Below are 17,593 nucleotides of genomic sequence, written 5' to 3'. Positions count from 1 at the left end.
AGGAGACTGGCCTGTTGCATTCTGGGAGGCTGAAAGCTTTTGATCGTTGGTGCTGACGCTACCTCATATCCCAAAGTATATCCTGTGGAGACTACTGTGGACCCTGCAGGAGAAAACATAGGTACCACACAGTGACATGATGTGAGGGGGAGAGCAGGAGTATAATAGGGACTGATGGCTCCTGATGTACGAGATACACCAGAGAGAGTGGGGAGGAGACTGGTCAGATCTCTGGGCTGGTAACACAGAGTGACATGATGTGAGGGGGAGAGCAGGAGTATAATAGGGGCTGATGGCTCCTTTTGTATGAGATACACTAGAGAGTGTGGGGAGGAGACTGGTCAGATCTCTGGGCTGGTAACACACAGTGACATGATGTGAGGGGGAGAGCAGGAGTATAATAGGGGCTGATGGCTCCTTATGTATGAGATACACTAGAGAGTGTGGGGAGGAGACTGGTCAGATCTCTGGGCTGGTAACACACAGTGACATGATGTGAGGGGGAGAGCAGGAGTATAATAGGGGCTGATGGCTCATTATGTATGAGATACACCAGAGTGTGTGTGGAGGAGACTGGTCATATCTCTGGGCTGATCTCACAGTGACATGATGTGAAGGGGAGAGCAGGAGCATAATAGGGACTGATGGCTCTTGACTCCCTTACTGAGAAAATACATAATCCTCATTAGTTTGTACTGACAGAGGAGGGTGTAGTATAAGGGATTGTTGTAGTGACTAAGCAAGGAGAATATGTGACTCTTTTCTGTAATTTGTGTTTATTACTCACCTGTGCTGATATCTGTAGGGATCTCCTCTTCCTTACACTGCTGATCACCCCTCACATACGTCTCTTCTTCTCTCTTTATATCTTCTTCCTTTATATCAGTCACATACATCTCTTCATCTCCCTCTGTATCTTCTTCCTTTATATCAGTCACTTCTTCTCCTTCTATGTCTTCCGTTTTAATATCAGACAGAAGTTCTACCTAAAAAAAAAACAGACAAATTTTTTTTAGGATTTTAATTACCTAACGGTAAATCCTTCTCGTAGTCCATAGAGGATACTGGGGTCCACATTAGTACCATGGGGTATAGACTGGCCCACTAGGAGCCTTGGGCACTTTAAGAAATCAACAGTGTGTACTTGCTCCTCCCTCTATGCCCCTCCGACCAGACTCAGTCTAGAAACTGTGCCCGAGGAGACAGACATATCCAGAGGAAGGATGTAACAGAACAGTGGTGAGATTCGAACCAAAACACAAAAACGAGAGGAAAGCCATGCTAACCAAAACTGAACAGGAACAGCAACAGCTGAACCAACAACATTACTTAACCAAGTAACAGTGCAGGACACACGAAGCACTGGGCGGGCGCCCAGTATTCTCTACGGACTACGAGAAAAATAAGATTTTACTTACCGATAAATCTATTTCTCGTAGTCCGTAGTGGATGCTGGGACTCCGTCAGGACCATGGGGATTAGCGGCTCCGCAGGAGACAGGGCACAAAAATAAAGCTTTAGGATCAGGTGGTGTGCACTGGCTCCTCCCCCTATGACCCTCCTCCAAGCCTCAGTTAGGATACTGTGCCCGGACGAGCGTACACAATAAGGAAGGATTTTGAATCCCGGGTAAGACTTATACCAGCCACACCAATCACACCGTACAACTTGTGATCTGAACCCAGTTAACAGTATGACAAACGTAGGAGCCTCTGAACAGACGGCTCACAACAATAACAACCCGATTTTTTTGTAACAATAACTATGTACAAGTATTGCAGACAATCCGCACTTGGGATGGGCGCCCAGCATCCACTACGGACTACGAGAAATAGATTTATCGGTAAGTAAAATCTTATTTTCTCTGACGTCCTAGTGGATGCTGGGACTCCGTCAGGACCATGGGGATTATACCAAAGCTCCCAAACGGGCGGGAGAGTGCGGATGACTCTGCAGCACCGAATGAGAGAACTCCAGGTCCTCTTTAGCCAGGGTATCAAATTTGTAGAATTTTACAAACGTGTTCTCCCCCGATCACGTAGCTGCTCGGCAGAGTTGTAATGCCGAGACCCCTCGGGCAGCCGCCCAGGATGAGCCCACCTTCCTTGTGGAATGGGCCTTGACAGATTTAGGCTGTGGCAGGCCTTCCACAGAGTGAGCAAGTTGAATTGTGCTACAAATCCAACGAGCAATCGTCTGCTTAGAAGCAGGAGCAACCAGCTTGTTGAGTGCATACAGTATAAACAGCGAGTCAGACTTTCTGACTCCAGCCGTCCTTGAAATATATATTTTCAATGCCCGGACAACGTCCAGCAACTTGGAATCCTCCAAATCGCTAGTAGCCGCAGGCACCACAATAGGCTGGTTCAAGTGAAACGCTGACACCACCTTAGGCAGAAACTGAGGACGCGTCCGCAGTTCAACCGCCATGCCGTCAAACGCAGCCGCGGTAAGTCTTGGAATAGACACGGTCCCTGCTGAAGCAGGTCCCGTCTTAGAGGTAGAGGCCACGGATCTTCCGTGAGCATCTCCTGAAGTTCCGGGTACCAAGTTCTTATTGGCCAATCCGGAGCCACGAGTATCGTTCTTACTCCCCTTTGCCGTATAATTCTCAGTACTTTTGGTATGAGAGGCAGAGGAGGAAACACATACACTGACTGGAACACCCACGGTGTTACCAGAGCGTCCACAGCTATTGCCTGAGGGTCTCTTGACCTGGCGCAATACCTGTCCAGTTTTTTGTTGAGGCGAGACGCCATCATATCCACCTTTGGTTTTTCCCAACGGTTCACAATCATGTGGAAGACTTCTGGATGAAGTCCCCACTCTCCCGGGTGTAGATCGTGTCTGCTGAGGAAGTCTGCTTCCCAGTTGTCCACTCCCGGAATGAACACTGCTGACAGTGCTATCACATGATCTTCCGCCCAGCGAAGAATCCTTGCAGCTTCTGCCATTGCTCTCCTGCTTCTTGTGCCGCCCTGTCTGTTTACGTGGGCGACTGCCGTGATGTTGTCCGACTGGATCAACACCGGCTGACCCTGAAGCAGGGGTTTTGCCAGGCTTAGAGCATTGTAAATCGCTCTTAGCTCCAGTATATTTATGTGAAGAGACATCTCCAGGCTTGACCATACTCCCTGGAAGTTTCTTCCCTGTGTGACCGCTCCCCAGCCTCTCAGACTGGCATCCGTGGTCACCAGGACCCAGTCCTGTATGCCGAATCTGCGGCCTTCTAACAGATGAGCACTCTGCAACCACCACAGAAGAGACACCCTTGTCCGTGGCGATAAGGTTATCCGCTGATGCATCTGCAGATGCGATCCGGACCATTTGTCCAGCAGATCCCACTGAAAAGTTCGTGCGTGGAATCTGCCGAATGGAATCGCTTCGTAAGAAGCCACCATCTTTCCCAGTACTCTTGTGCATTGATGCACAGACACTTTTCCTGGTTTTAGGAGGTTCCTGACAAGTTCGGATAACTCCCTGGCTTTCTCCTCCGGAAGAAACACCTTTTTCTGAACCGTGTCCAGAATCATTCCCAGGAACAGCAGACGTGTCGTCGGGTTCAATTGAGATTTTGGAAAATTCAGAATCCACCCGTGCTGTTGCAGCACTACTTGGGTTAGTGCTACTACGTCCTCCAGCTGTTCTCTGGACCTTGCCCTTATCAGGAGATCGTCCAAGTAAGGGATAATTAATACGCCTTTTCTTCGCAGAAGAAACATCATCTCGGCCATTACCTTGGTAAAGACCCGAGGTGCCGTGGACCATCCAAACGGCAGCGTCTGAAACTGATAATGACAGTTTTGCACCATGAACCTGAGGTACCCTTGGTGTGAAGGGCAAATTGGGAGATGCAGGTAAGCATCCTTGATGTCCAGGGACACCATAAAGTCCCCTTCTTCCAGATTCGCTATCACTGCTCTGAGTGACTCCATCTTGAACTTGAATTTTTGTATGTACAGGTTCAAAGATTTCAGATTTAGAATAGGTCTTACCGAGCCGTACGGCTTCGGTACCACAAATAGAGTGGAATAATGCAGTATCCAGGGGTCCACCTGTGAGTGAGCCCACTGTGCGCTGAAATTCTTGAGTCGACCCCCCACCGCCCCCGAGTCCGCTTGTAAAGCCCCAACGTCATGCTGAGGGCTTTGCAGAAGCCGGGGAGGGCTTCTGCTCCTGGGAAGAAGCTGCTTGGTGCACTCTCTTACCCTTTCCTTTGCCTCGGGGCAGATAAGACTGTCCTTTCGCCCGCTTGTTCCTATAGGAACGAAAGGACTGCGGCTGAAAAGACGGTGTCTTTTTCAGTTGGGAGGGGACCTGAGGTAAAAAGGTGGATTTCCCGGCTGTTGCCGTGGCCACCAAATCCGATAGACCGACCCCAAATAATTCCTCCCCCTTATACGGCAATACTTCCATATGCCGTTTGGAATCCGCATCACCTGACCATTGTCGCGTCCATAAACTTCTTCTAGCAGATATGGACATCGCACTTACTCTCGATGCCAGAGTGCAAATATCCCTCTGAGCATCTCGCATATAAAGAAAAGCATCCTTTAATTGCTCTAAAGTCAATAAAATACTGTCCCTATCCAGGGTATCAATATTTTCAGTCAGGGAATCCGACCAAACCACCCCAGCACTGCACATCCATGCAGAGGCGATGGCTGGTCGCAGTATAACACCAGTATGAGTGTATATACTTTTCAGGGTAGTTTCCAGCCTCCTATCCGCTGGATCCTTGAGGGCGGCCGTTTCAGGAGACGGTAACGCCAATTGTTTTGATAAGCGTGTGAGCGCCTTATCCACCCTAGGGGGTGTTTCCCAGCGCGCCCTAACCTCTGGTGGGAAAGGATATAATGCCAATAACTTCTTTGAAATTAGCAGTTTTCTATCGGGGTTAACCCACGCTTCATCACACACTTCATTCAATTCTTCTGATTCAGGAAAAACTACAGGTAGTTTTTTCAGACCCCACATAATACCCCTTTTTGTGGTACATGCAGTATCAGAGATATGCAAAGCCTCCTTCATTGCCGTGATCATATAACGTGTGGCCCTACTGGAAAATACGTTTGTTTCTTCACCGTCGACACTAGATTCGGTGTCTGGGTCTGTGTCGACCGACTGAGGTAAAGGGCGTTTTACAGCCCCTGACGGTGTCTGAGACGCCTGTACAGGTACTAACTGGTTTGCCGGCCGTCTCATGTCGTCAACTGACTTTTGTAATGTGCTGACATTATCACGTAATTCCATAAACAAAGCCATCCATTCCTGTGTCGACACCCTAGGGGGTGACATCACCATTACCGGCAATTGCTCCGCCTCCACACCAACATCGTCCTCATACATGTCGACACACACGTACCGACACACAGCAGACACACAGGGAATGCTCTTATCGAAGACAGGACCCCACTAGCCCTTTGGGGAGACAGAGGGAGAGTTTGCCAGCACACACCCAAGCGCTATAATATATAGGAACAACCCTATAGAAGTGTTGTCTGTTTTTATAGCAGCTTAATATATATAAAAAATCGCCAAAAAAGTGCCCCCCCCCCCCCCCTCTCTGTTTTACCCTGTTTCTGTAGTGCAGTGCAGGGGAGAGTCCTGGGAGCCTTCCTCGCAGCGGAGCTGAGCAGGAAAATGGCGCTGTGTGCTGAGGAGATAGGCCCCGCCCCCTATTTCGGCGGGCTCTTCTCCGGTGACTGTGAGACCTGGCAGGGGTTAAATACATCCATATAGCCCCAGGGGCTATATGTGATGTATTCTTTTGCCAAAACGAGGTCTATCATTGCTGCCCAGGGCGCCCCCCCCCCGCGCCCTGCACCCTCCGTGACCGCTGGTGTGAAGTGTGTGACAACAATGGCGCACAGCTGCAGTGCTGTGCGCTACCTCATGAAGACTGAAAAGTCTTCTGCCACTGGTTTCTGGACCTCTTCACTTTTCGGCATCTGCAAGGGGGTCGGCGGCGCGGCTCCGGGACCGGACTCCATGGCTGGGCCTGTGTTCGATCCCTCTGGAGCTAATGGTGTCCAGTAGCCTAAGAAGCCAATCCATCCTGCACGCAGGTGAGTTCACTTCTTCTCCCCTAAGTCCCTCGTTGCAGTGAGCCTGTTGCCAGCAGGACTCACTGTAAAATAAAAAACCTAAAAACTTTTTCTAAGCAGCTCTTTAGGAGAGCCACCTAGATTTGCACCCTGCTCGGACGGGCACAAAAACCTAACTGAGGCTTGGAGGAGGGTCATAGGGGGAGGAGCCAGTGCACACCACCTGATCCTAAAGCTTTATTTTTGTGCCCTGGCTCCTGCGGAGCCGCTAATCCCCATGGTCCTGACGGAGTCCCAGCATCCACTAGGACGTCAGAGAAAGGATTTACCGGTAGGTAATTAAAATCATATCTTCTCTTACGTCCTAGAGGATACTGGGGTCCACATTAGTACCATGGGGATGTACCAAAGCTCCCAAACCAGGTGGGAGAGTGCTGAGGTTTCCGCAGAACTGACTGACCAAACTGAAGGTCCTGAGAGGCTAAAGTATCGAACATGTAGACTTGCAAACATGTTCGAACCCAATGAAGTAGCTGTTCGGCAGAGATGCAAAGCCAAGACACCCCGGCCAGTCACCCAGGAAGAACCCACCGACCTAGTAGAGTGGGCTTGTACTTTAGGAACCTGCAATCCTGAAGATGAATAAGCATGCTGGATAGCAAGCTTGATCCAGGGAGCAATAGACTGCTTTATAGCAGGACCCCAATATTCTTGGGATCATAGAGAACAAACAGCGAGCTTCATGTACATCTTCAAAGCCCTCACAACATCCAAGGACTTTGAGGTAGCAGAGGTGTCAGTAAGCACCGGAACCACAATAGGTTGGTTGATATGAAATGCAGACACCACCTCAGGAAGAAATTGCTGAGTTCAGCTCTATCTTCATGAAAAACCAAATAGGGGCTTTTGTGAGACAACACCCCTAGTTCGGACACACGCCGTGCAAAAGCTAAGGCCAATAGTGTAACAGTCTTCCACGTAAGAAATTTAACGTCAACCTCCTGTAAAGGCTCAAACCATTCCAGTTGTAGGAACTGCAACACCACGTTCAGATCCCAAGGTGCCGTGTGAGGCACAAAGAGCGGTTGGATGTGCAGAACCCACTTCAAGAACATCTGAACCTCAGGGAGGGAAGCCAATTGTTTCTTGCAGAAAATGGATAAGGCCGAAATCTGGACCTTCAAGGGGTCCAAACGTAGGCCCACATCCACAGTCGACTGCAGAAAAAGGAGAAACTGTCCCAGTTGAAATTCCACAGCAGGAAATTTCCTTTTTTCACACTACGAGACAAATTTTTTCCAAATACGGTGGTAATGTTTAGACGTTACCCTTTTCCTGGCTTGGATCAGGGTTGGAATGACCTTGTTCGGAATGCCTTTCCGGGCTAAAATCTGACGCTCAACTTCTATTCCATCAAACGTAGCAGTGGTAAGTCTTGATAGACGAATGGCCCCTGTTGTAGAAGATCCTCTCGAAGAGGTAGCGGCCACGGGTCCTCTAGGAGCATCTCCAGTAGATCTGCGTACCAGGCCCTTCTTGGCCAATCCGCAGCAAAGAGAATTGCTTGAACCTTTTCCCCTTTTTATTCTTTGAGAATTCTTGGGATCAGTGGGAGAGGTGAAAACACATAAATCAAATGGTAGACCCATGGAGTCACCAGAGCATCCACCGCAACTGCTTGTGGGTCCCTTGACCTGAAACAATACCGCTTTAGCTTCTTATTGAGACGAAAGGCCATCATGGCTATTTGTGGAATTCCCCACCGACGTGTTAAGGACTCAAACACCTACGGGTGAAGGCCCCACTCTCCCCGGTGGAGGTCGTGACTGCTGAGGAAGTCCGCTTCCCAGTTGTCTACTCCTGGAATGAAGATCGCCGACAGCGCCAGCGCGTGTCTTTCTGGCCAGAGGAGAATTTGTTACCTCCGACATTGCTGCTCTGCTCTTTGTTCCACCCCGTCGGTTTATGTACCTTACTGCCGTTACATTGTCCGATTGAACCTGAATGGCGTGATTTTGAAGAAGATGCGATGCTAGTAGAAGGGCGTCGTATATAGCCCTTAGTTCCAGAATATTGGTTGGTTGACTTGACCATTTTCCTTGGAACTGTTTCCCTTGGATGACTGCTCCCCAACCTCGGAGGCTTGAGTCTGTGGTTAGCAGAATCCAATTTTGAATCCCGAACCTTTGACCCTCGGTCAGGTGAGAAGTCTGAAGCCACCACAGAAGAGAAATCATGGCTTTTGGCAACAGACGTATCCTCTGGTGCATGTGAAGATGCGATCCGGACCATTTGTTCAACAGATCCAGCTGGAAGGGCCTTGCATGAAACCTTCCGTATTGCAGAGCCTCGTAAGAGGTTACCGTCTTCCCCAGAAGGCGAATGCATAGATTCACCGATATCCGGTTTGGTTTTACAACATCCCGCATCACTGACTGGATTACCAATGCCTTTTCCAACGGAAGTAATACCTTGTTCCTCCGTATCCAGTATCATCCCCAGGAACGGAAGCCTTCGTGTTGGTTCCAGGTGGGATTTTGGTAGGTTCAGAATCCACCCGTGGTCCTGGAGTAGTCGGGTTGAGAGGGCAATGCTGTCCAACAACCTCTCCTTGGATGGTGCTTTTATCAGCAGGTCGTCCAGGTAAAGTATTATGTTCACTCCTTGCTTGCGGAGGAGAAACCTCATCTCTGCCATTACCTTGGTGAACACCCTCAGTGCCGTGGAGAGGCCAAATGGCAGGGCCTGGAACTGGTAGTGACAGTCCTGTAATGCAATCTTTTGAGAAGCCTGATGAGGCGGCCAAATCAGAATATATCCAGAGACACCAGGATATCCAGGGACACCAGGAAATCCCCTTCTTCCATACCAGAGATCACCGCTCTCAGAGACTCAATCTTGAATTTGACCACCCGTAAGTACGGGTTCAGTGACTTGAGGTTTAAAATGGGCCTTACCGAACCATCCGGTTTCGGTACCACAAACAGGTTTGAATAATAACCCTTGTTTTGCAGTTGAAGTGGAACTGGAACAATGCTCAGTACCAGTTTTTGAATTGCTGCCTGTAAAGTCATACTTGCTTCTGGAGAAGCGGTTAAGCCCGATTCGAAGAATCTGTGAGGTGGGAGTTCCTGAAACCCCAGTCTGTATCCTTGGGCGATAAGATCTTTGACCCAGGGATCCTGGCGTGATGTTTCCCATATCAATCGGGTTCCTATCTGCCAGTCTTCCAGGCAGTGTGGTCCACCGTCATACAGAAGGCTTAGAGGAAGCAGAAACGGAGGTATGTTCCTGTGAACCTGCAGATGCCGGTTTTCTGGGTTTACCTCTAGCACCTCTGAAGGCTGTAGAGGAACCCCTGGATTTATTCTTACATTTGGCTGTCCGAAAGGACTGCAACGTTGGAGCAGAGGAGGACTTCCCAGCTGGGTGCTGCGGATGGAAGATATGCAGACTTACCCGCAGTTGCCTTGGATATCTCCAAACAAGATCTCACCTGTGAAAGGTAGGCTCTCCACGCCTTTCCTGGAATCTGCGTCCGCAGTTCACTGGCGTATCCATAAGCCTCTGCATGGTGACACTGCCATGGCAGTGACGTGTGCGGTGAGCAAACCTATTTCATTCATGGCCTCCACCATAAAATTCGCAGAGTCTTGTATATGTTACAGGAGCAAAACGATCTCTCCCCTGTGTAGAGAATCCAAATAATCATTTTGGTTACCTGACCATTTTGCAATGGACCTACTGATCCATGCACAAGCAATAGTGGGTCTCTGGGCCACCCCCGCAGCTGTGTACAGGGATTTGAGAGTTTCAATCTTGCGGTCAGCTGTGTCTTTTAAGGAGGCTGCGCCTGGGACAGGTAAAATAATTTTACGTGACAATCAAGATACAGATGCGTCTATGATCGGTGGGTTTTCCCATTTCTTCCCATGCTCCTGAGGGAAAGGGAAGGAAATGAGCAACCTCTTAGTGATCTGAAACTTTTGCACTGGATTTACCCAAGTTACTTCAAACAGAAAATTTGACTCTTTTGATGCAGGAAAAGTAGCTGAGGATTTCATCTTGAGCTGCGTACCCCACTCACGTGTCAGAAGTGATCTTTCTGCGTATAAAACGTATCTTTAAATAAGCAGCAGATTCAATTGATTTTTGGAAAAATATGCATTTTAATTAATAAAAGTTCATGACGTAAACTTGCAAAAAGGTTCAAAATAGTCCAATCTCTCAGTTTGCACCAACGAATAGGTCTTTTTGCACACCTTGAAAAAGACCTATTCGGTCGAAACGGCGTTGGTGCAAGCTGAGATTGGACTATTTTGAACCTTTTTGGAAGTTTACGTAATCTCTTTCACTGATAAGGTACACCGGGGCCATATACACACAGTGGGTATTCCGGATTTCCCACTTGTATTGGAGTTTTTTGTTTTCATCTTCTCCCTATGCCCTGGTAGGCACCTCACAGTGACAGGCTTGACCAGCTTGTATTTTATTTTGAAATTTTATTATTAACACACGTGAGTGGGGTACGCAGTACCTATATGAACAATTGTGAAAGCTCTACATAAAGATACCATTATATGTAATTCCCCAATTTCTGTCTATGTGAGTTTCGGTACGCGTCATTCTGTACTTGGATTGGTGGCGAGATTTTATCCTTCTCTCCTATCAAGTTTATCTTCACACCAGGTTTCCATTTCTGGACATCACCGAAACAGATTTGTTTAAACATCACTACACATTGGACTTTTATTTCATTTTTTTGCATATTCTCTGTGGACATTTGGAGCACGACTTGATGATCTGAGGACTCTCTGAAATACCTACCGTATTGTAATAATAAGATTTTAAACCTACCGCTAAATCTTTTTCTCCTAGTCCATAGAGGATGCTAGGGACTCCGTAAGGACCATGGTGTATAGACGGGCTCCGCAGGAGACATGGACACTATAAAGAACTTTCAGTATGGGTGTGCACTGGCTCCTCCCTCTATGCCCCTCCTCCAGACCTCAGTTAGAAAACTGTGCCCAGAGGAGATGGACAATATGAGGAAAGGATTTTGTAAACCTAAGGGCAAGATTCATACCAGCCCACACCAATCATACCATATTACCTGGAATATACACAACCAGTCAACAGTATGAACAAAAAACAGCATCAGTCAAAGACCGATCCCAACTGCAACATAACCCTTATGAATGCAACAACTATATACAAATCTTGCAGATTTAGTCCGCACTGGGACGGCGCCCAGCATCCTCTACGGACTAGGAGAAAAAGATTTGCCAATAGGTTTAAAATCTAATTTTCTCTTATGTCTTAGAGGATGCTGGGGGCTCCGTAAGGACCATGGGGTTTATACCAAAGCTCCAAACCGGGCGGGAGAGTGCGGATGACTCTGCAGCACCGACTGAGCAAACGCAAGGTCCTCCTCAGCCAGGGTATCAAACTTGTAGAATTTTGCAAAGGTGTTTGAACCCGACCAAGTTGCTTCTCGGTAAAGCTGTAATGCCGAGACGCCTCGGGCAGCCGCCCAAGAAGAGCCCACCTTCCTAGTGGAATGGGCCTTTACGGAATTTGGTAACGACAATCCAGCCGTAGAATGAGCCTGCTGAATCGTGTTACAGATCCAGCAAGCAATAGTCTGCTTAGAAGCAGAGGTGCCAACCTTGTTGGCTACATACAGGACAAACAGAGCCTCTGTTTTTCTAACCCTAGCCGTACTGGCTACATAAATCTTTAAGGCCCTGACTACATCCAGGGACTTGGAGTCCTCCCAGTCCCCCATAGCCACAGGCACCACAATAGGTTGGTTCATATGAAAAGAAGAAACCACCTTCGGCAAAAATTGAGGACGCGTCCTCAACTCAGCTCTATCCACATGGAAAATCAAATAGGGGCTCTTGTGGGACAAGGCCGCCAATTCGGACACCCACCTTACAGATGCCGAGGCCAATAACATGACCACCTTCCACGTGAGAAATTTTAATTCAACTGTTTGAAGAGGTTCAAACCAGTGAGAACTCAGGAATTTTAAGACCACGTTAAGGTCTCACGTGCCACTGGAGGCACAAAGGGGGGCTGGATGTGCAGCACTCCCTTCAAAAACGTCTCGACTTCTGGAAGAGAAGCCAATTCCCTCTGAAAGAAGACAGATAGGCTCCATTAAGGTACAGATTTCGGCCCTAACTTCAGGCCCATATCCACTCCTGTCTGTAGAAAGTGAAGAAATCGGCCCAAATGGAAATCTTCCGCAGGAGCATTCTTGGCTTCACACCACGATACATACTTCCTCCAGATACGGTGATAATGCTTAGCCGTCACCTCCTTCCTAGCCTTGATGAGAGTAGGGATGACTTCCTCCGGAATACCTCTATCAGCTAGGATCTGGTGTTCAACCGCCATGCCGTCAAACGTAACCGCAGTAAGTCTTGGAACACACATGGCCCCTGCTGTAACAGGTCCTCCCTGAGAGGAAGAGGCCACGGGTCTTCTGAGAGCATTTCCTGAAGATCTGAGTACCAGGCCCTTCGAAGCCAATCTGGGACAATGAGTATTGCCTGTACTCTCTTTAGTCTTATGAGTCTCAATATCTTTGAGATGAGAGAAAGAGGAGGAAACACATAGACCGACCGAAATACCCATGGTGTCACTAGGGCGTCTACTGCTACTGCTTGAGGGTCCCTTGACCTGGCACAATACCTCAAAAGCTTCTTGTTGAGGCGTGACGCCATCATGTCTATTTGAGGAATTTCCCAAAGACCCGTTATCTCTGCAAAAACTTCTTGATGAAGTCCCCACTCTCATGGATGTAGATCGTGTCTGCTGAGGAAGTCTGCTTCCCAGTTGTCCACTCCCGGAAAGAAGACTGCTGTCAGAGTGCTTACATGATTTTCTGCGCAGCGAAGAATCCTGGTGGCTTCCGCCATCGCCACTCTGCTCCTTGTCCCGCCTTGGCGGTTTACATGAGCCACGGCTGTGACGTTGTCTGATTGGATCAGAACCCGGGAGGACCCGAAGAAGAGTCTCCGCTTGTTGCAGGCCGTTGTATATGATCCTCAATTCCAGTATGTTGATGTGTAGGCAAGCCTCCTGGCTTGACCATAATCCTTGAAAATTTCTTACTTGTGTGACTGCTCCCCATCTTGGAGGCTCGCGTACGTGGTCACCAGAACCCAGTCTTGAATGCCGAACCTGCGACCCTCTAGAAGGTGAGCACTCTGCAGCCACCACAGGAGAGACACCCTGGCCCTGGGGGACAGGGTTATTTTCTATGTATGTATGTATTGTCTATTATGTATTTGTAGATGAGACCCGGACCACTTGCCCAGAAGGTCCCACTGAAAAGTCCTCGCATGAAACCTGGCGAAGGGGATGGCCTCGTAGGCTGCCACCATTTTCCCCAGAACTCGAGTGCATTGATGAACAGACACTCTTTTTGATTTTAGCAGGTCTCTGACCATGTTTTGGAGATCCTGGGCTTTTTCCAATGGGAGAAAAACCCGCTTTTGTCCCGTGTCCAGAATCATGCCTAGGAAAGATAGCCGAGTCGTTGGAACCAGTTGTGACTTTGGCAGATTGAGAATCCAACCGTGCTGTTGCAGCACCTTCAAGGAGAGCGACACGCTCTCCAGCAATTTGTCTCTCGATCTCGCCTTTATCAGGAGGTCGTCCAAGTATGGGATAATTGTGACTCCCTGCCTGCGCAGGAGCACCATCATCTCTGCCATAACCTTGGTGAAAATTCTCGGGGCCGTGGAAAACCCAAACGGCAACGTCTGAAACTGGTAATGACAGTCCAGTACAGCGAATCTCAGGTATTCCTGATGAGGAGGGTATATGGGGACATGAAGGTATGCATCCTTTATGTCTAATGACACCATAAAAACCCCCCCTTCCAGGCTGGATATGACCGCTCTGAGTGATTCCATCTTGAATTTGAACTTTTTTAAGTATAGGTTTAGGGATTTCAGATTTAAAATGGGTCTGACCAAACCATCCGGCTTCGGGACCACAAACAGGATTGAATAATACCCTTTTCCCTGTTGAACCAGGGGAACCTTGACCACCACTTGCTGTTGACACAGCTTTTGAATTGCAGCTAACACCACCTCCCTTTCCGCTGGTGAAGCTGGTAAGGCTGACTTGAAAAATCGGCAGGGGGGCACCTCTTCGAATTCCTGCTTGTAGCCCTGGGAAACAATTTCGATTGCCCAAGGATCCACTTCTGAAAGAACCCAGATTTGGCTGAAAAGTCGAAGACGTGCACCCACCGGTGCGGACTCCCTTTGGGGAGCCCCAGCGTCAAGTGGTGGATTTTGTAGAAGCCGGGGAGGACTTTTGCTCCTGGGAGCTAGCCAACGCAGGTGTTCTTTTCCCTTTACCCTTACCTCTGGCAAGGAAAGAGGAGCCCCGACCTCTTCTGGTCTTATGCGACCGAAAGGAATGCATTTGATACTGTGGAGTTTTCTTTTGCTGTTGGGGAACAAAAGGTAAAAATGTACATTTACCAGCGGTGCCTGTGGCAACCAGGTCCGTGAGCACCTCCCCAAACAACACTTCACCCTTGTAAGGTAAAACCTCCATATGTTTCTTGGAGTCTGCGTCACCCGTCCATTGGCAGGTCCATAGAGCTTGCCTCGCAGAAATAGCCATCGCATTGGTTCTGAAACCCAGCAGTCCAACGTCTCTTTGAGTGCCCCTCATAAATAAGACTGCGTCTTTAATGTGGGCTAATGTTAATAAAATAGTATCCCTGTCCAGGGTATCCAAGCCCTCTGACAAGGTATCTGTCCATGCTGCAACTGCGCTACATACCCATGCCGATGCTATTGCCGGTCTGAGCAAAACACCTGTATGCGCATAAATAGACTCGGCGATCAGCAGGATCCTTGAGGGCTGCCGTGTCCGGAGACTGTAGCACCACTTTCTTGGACAGGCGCGTCAAAGTCTTGTCCACCCTGGGAGAGGATTCCCAACGCACCCTGTCCTGAGCAGGGAAAGGATACACCATAAGAATCCTTTTGGGAATCTGCAGTTTTTTATCTGGAGTTTCCCAAGCTTTTTCAAACAACTCGTTCAGCTCATGAGAAGGGGGAAAGGTTACCTCAGGTTTCTTCTCCTTATACATGCGCACCCTCGTGTCAGGGACAGAGGGGTCATCTGTGATATGCAAAACCTCTTTCACTGCAATAATCATACACTGAATACCCTTTGCCACCCTTGGGTGCAATCTAGCATCATCGTAATCGACACTGGAATCAGAATCCTTGTCGGTATCAGTGTCAATTATTTGGGAAAGGGGACGTTTTTGAGACCCCAACAGGCTCAGTGACCCAGCCCAATCCGTGGATTGACCCCCAGTCTTTTCCCTGAACTCTGCCAGGTCCAGTCTCTTATGTAATGAGGCCACACTTGCATTTAACATATGCCACATGTCCATCCATTCATGAGCCGGCGTTGCCGACGGAGACACACCACTCATTCGCTCCATCTTTTCCTTGGATGAGCCTTCCGCCTCAGACATGCCGACACGCACGTACCAACACCCCCACACACACAGGGAAATATCTATATGGGGTCAATTCCCCAACAAGGCCCTTTGGAGAGACAGAGAGAGAGAATGCCAGCACACACCCAGCGCATACAGATACTGGAAAATAACCCTGATAGCGCTTTTATTACCAATCAATGTGTAATACACTCACCGCGCCTTGAAAATGACCCCCCCCCCCCCCCTCTTTTCCAGTCTGTCACCGAGTTCAGCAGGGGAGAGTCCGGGGAGCCAGCTTCTCTGCAGCGTTTTGTGGGAAAAAATGGCGCTGTTAGTGCTGAGGGATCAAGCTCTGCCCCCTCCAGCGACGGGCTTCGGTCCCACTTCAACATCTAAAAAATGGCGGGGGATTTTTCCATTTACTGCCTCTGCAGCCTAATGCCTCCCGATATGCCATTCCCTACGTTTATTGCTGCCCCCCCTGCGCCCTGCACCCATCAGTGCCTGTACTGTGTGTGTAGTGTGTGGGAGCAATGGCGTGCAGCGTTTCCGCTGCGCGCTTACCTCAACGAAGATCTGAAATCTTATTTTCTTCTTATACTCACCAGGCTTCTATCTTCTGGCTCTGCGAGGAGGACGGCGGCGCGGCTCCAGGATGAACGGCGGGGTGAAACCAGCGTTCCGACTCCCTCTGGAGCTAATGGTGTCCAGTAGCCTAAGAAGCAGAGCCTATCACTTAAGTAGGTCTGCTTCTCTCTCCTCAGTCCCACGATGCAGGGAGCCTGTTGCCAGCAGTGCTCCCTGAAAATAAAAAACCGAACAAAATTATTTTATCAGAGAAACTCAGTAGAGCTCCCCTGTAGAGCACCCATTCTCCTCTGGGCACAGGATCTAACTGAGGTCTGGAGGAGGGGCATAGAGGAAGAAGCCAGTGCACACCCATACTGAAAGTTCTTTATAGTGCCCATGTCTCCTGCGGAGCCCGTCTATACACCATGGTCCTTACAGTGTCCCCAGCATCATCTAGGACGTAAGAGAAAATTATTTTATTAATTTATGATCTTATTTCATTTAGTTTTTTATTTGTATTTGATATTGTGATTACTTTGTCGCCTTTAATCATTCCTCTTTCATTGTAATGTGGAAGTTTACACACATGCCAAACAGCACTGTCTGAAAATAACAAACAGAAAAAATAAATGTAGAAAACTCTTCAGAAGCTCTCCAAAGCGTGACCGGCTCCTCTGGGCACATTTTCTAAACTGAGTCTGGTAGGAGGGGCATAGAGGGAGGAGCCAGTACAGACTATTGATTTCTTAAAGTGCCCAAGGCTCCTAGTGGACCCGTCTATACCCAATGGTACTAATGTGGACCCCAGTATCCTTTAGGACGCAAGAGAAAAACAATATACTATAATGACACATTTGCATACAGTCAGATTAAACTGAGGTGAAAAAGTATAACATCAGTGTATAAGACACACAGCTCCTCTACAGATCATATATTGTGTGGTCTGTTGGTATATTGGGGAGACCCTAAATCCCACCTACCTGATCCTCCTGTGGGATCATGTGATTCTCCTCTGTACAATCCTGGGAATACAGAGGATGGGGACATCTCTCTGGGGTATATCTGTTACTGGCCCCATCTGTAGGAGACACACAGTGACTGAGTACAGTGTATATATGTGATTATCAGATGATGTGTGTGTATATAGGAGGCCCCCATATATACTCTCCCCTGTACAATACATGACAGTCTCCTCTTACCCAGTGATGTGAGTGGCCGGTGATTCTCCATCATCACGTCCTTGTACAGACTCCTGTGTTCCTCTATATACTCCCCTTCCTGCATGGAGACATAGACAGTGACATCCTGACACCTTATAGGAACCTGACAAACACAATGATACAGTCATCACCCAGACACATCTCCTGGTGTTACTGTATAATGCCCCATTCCCAGCAGTCACCTCTCCAATCATCACTCGTACACATTCCCTGGTGTTACTGTATAATGTCCCATTCCCAGCAGTCACCTCTCCTGTCATCAC

The 17,593-nt window shown here is 48.5% G+C and overlaps 1 protein-coding gene across 4 annotated transcripts in view; it reads right to left on the bottom strand.

Annotated features, from left to right (window-relative positions):
* Positions 1–17,593, bottom strand: part of LOC134983122 (zinc finger protein OZF-like) — a 61,204-nt gene that overhangs the window by 19,775 nt on the left and 23,836 nt on the right. For 2 of the 4 annotated variants that reach the window (XM_063948852.1, XM_063948853.1), the window contains 3 exons: positions 17,310–17,388; positions 17,091–17,188; positions 788–986 (listed from right to left, as the gene is read on the bottom strand). In XM_063948852.1, the coding sequence (XP_063804922.1) occupies positions 788–986; positions 17,091–17,188; positions 17,310–17,388 (376 nt within the window). Of the gene's footprint in view, positions 1–787; positions 987–17,090; positions 17,189–17,309; positions 17,434–17,593 lie in introns of all 4 variants that reach the window. The other 2 variants (XM_063948850.1, XM_063948851.1) reach the window with 1 other exon arrangement.

This window comes from Pseudophryne corroboree, assembly GCF_028390025.1.
Source record: "Pseudophryne corroboree isolate aPseCor3 chromosome 3 unlocalized genomic scaffold, aPseCor3.hap2 SUPER_3_unloc_1, whole genome shotgun sequence".
NCBI classification, from domain to species: domain Eukaryota; kingdom Metazoa; phylum Chordata; class Amphibia; order Anura; family Myobatrachidae; genus Pseudophryne; species Pseudophryne corroboree.
Note: the sequence above shows the minus strand (reverse complement) of the source record. Positions and strands in the feature narration are given on the sequence as shown.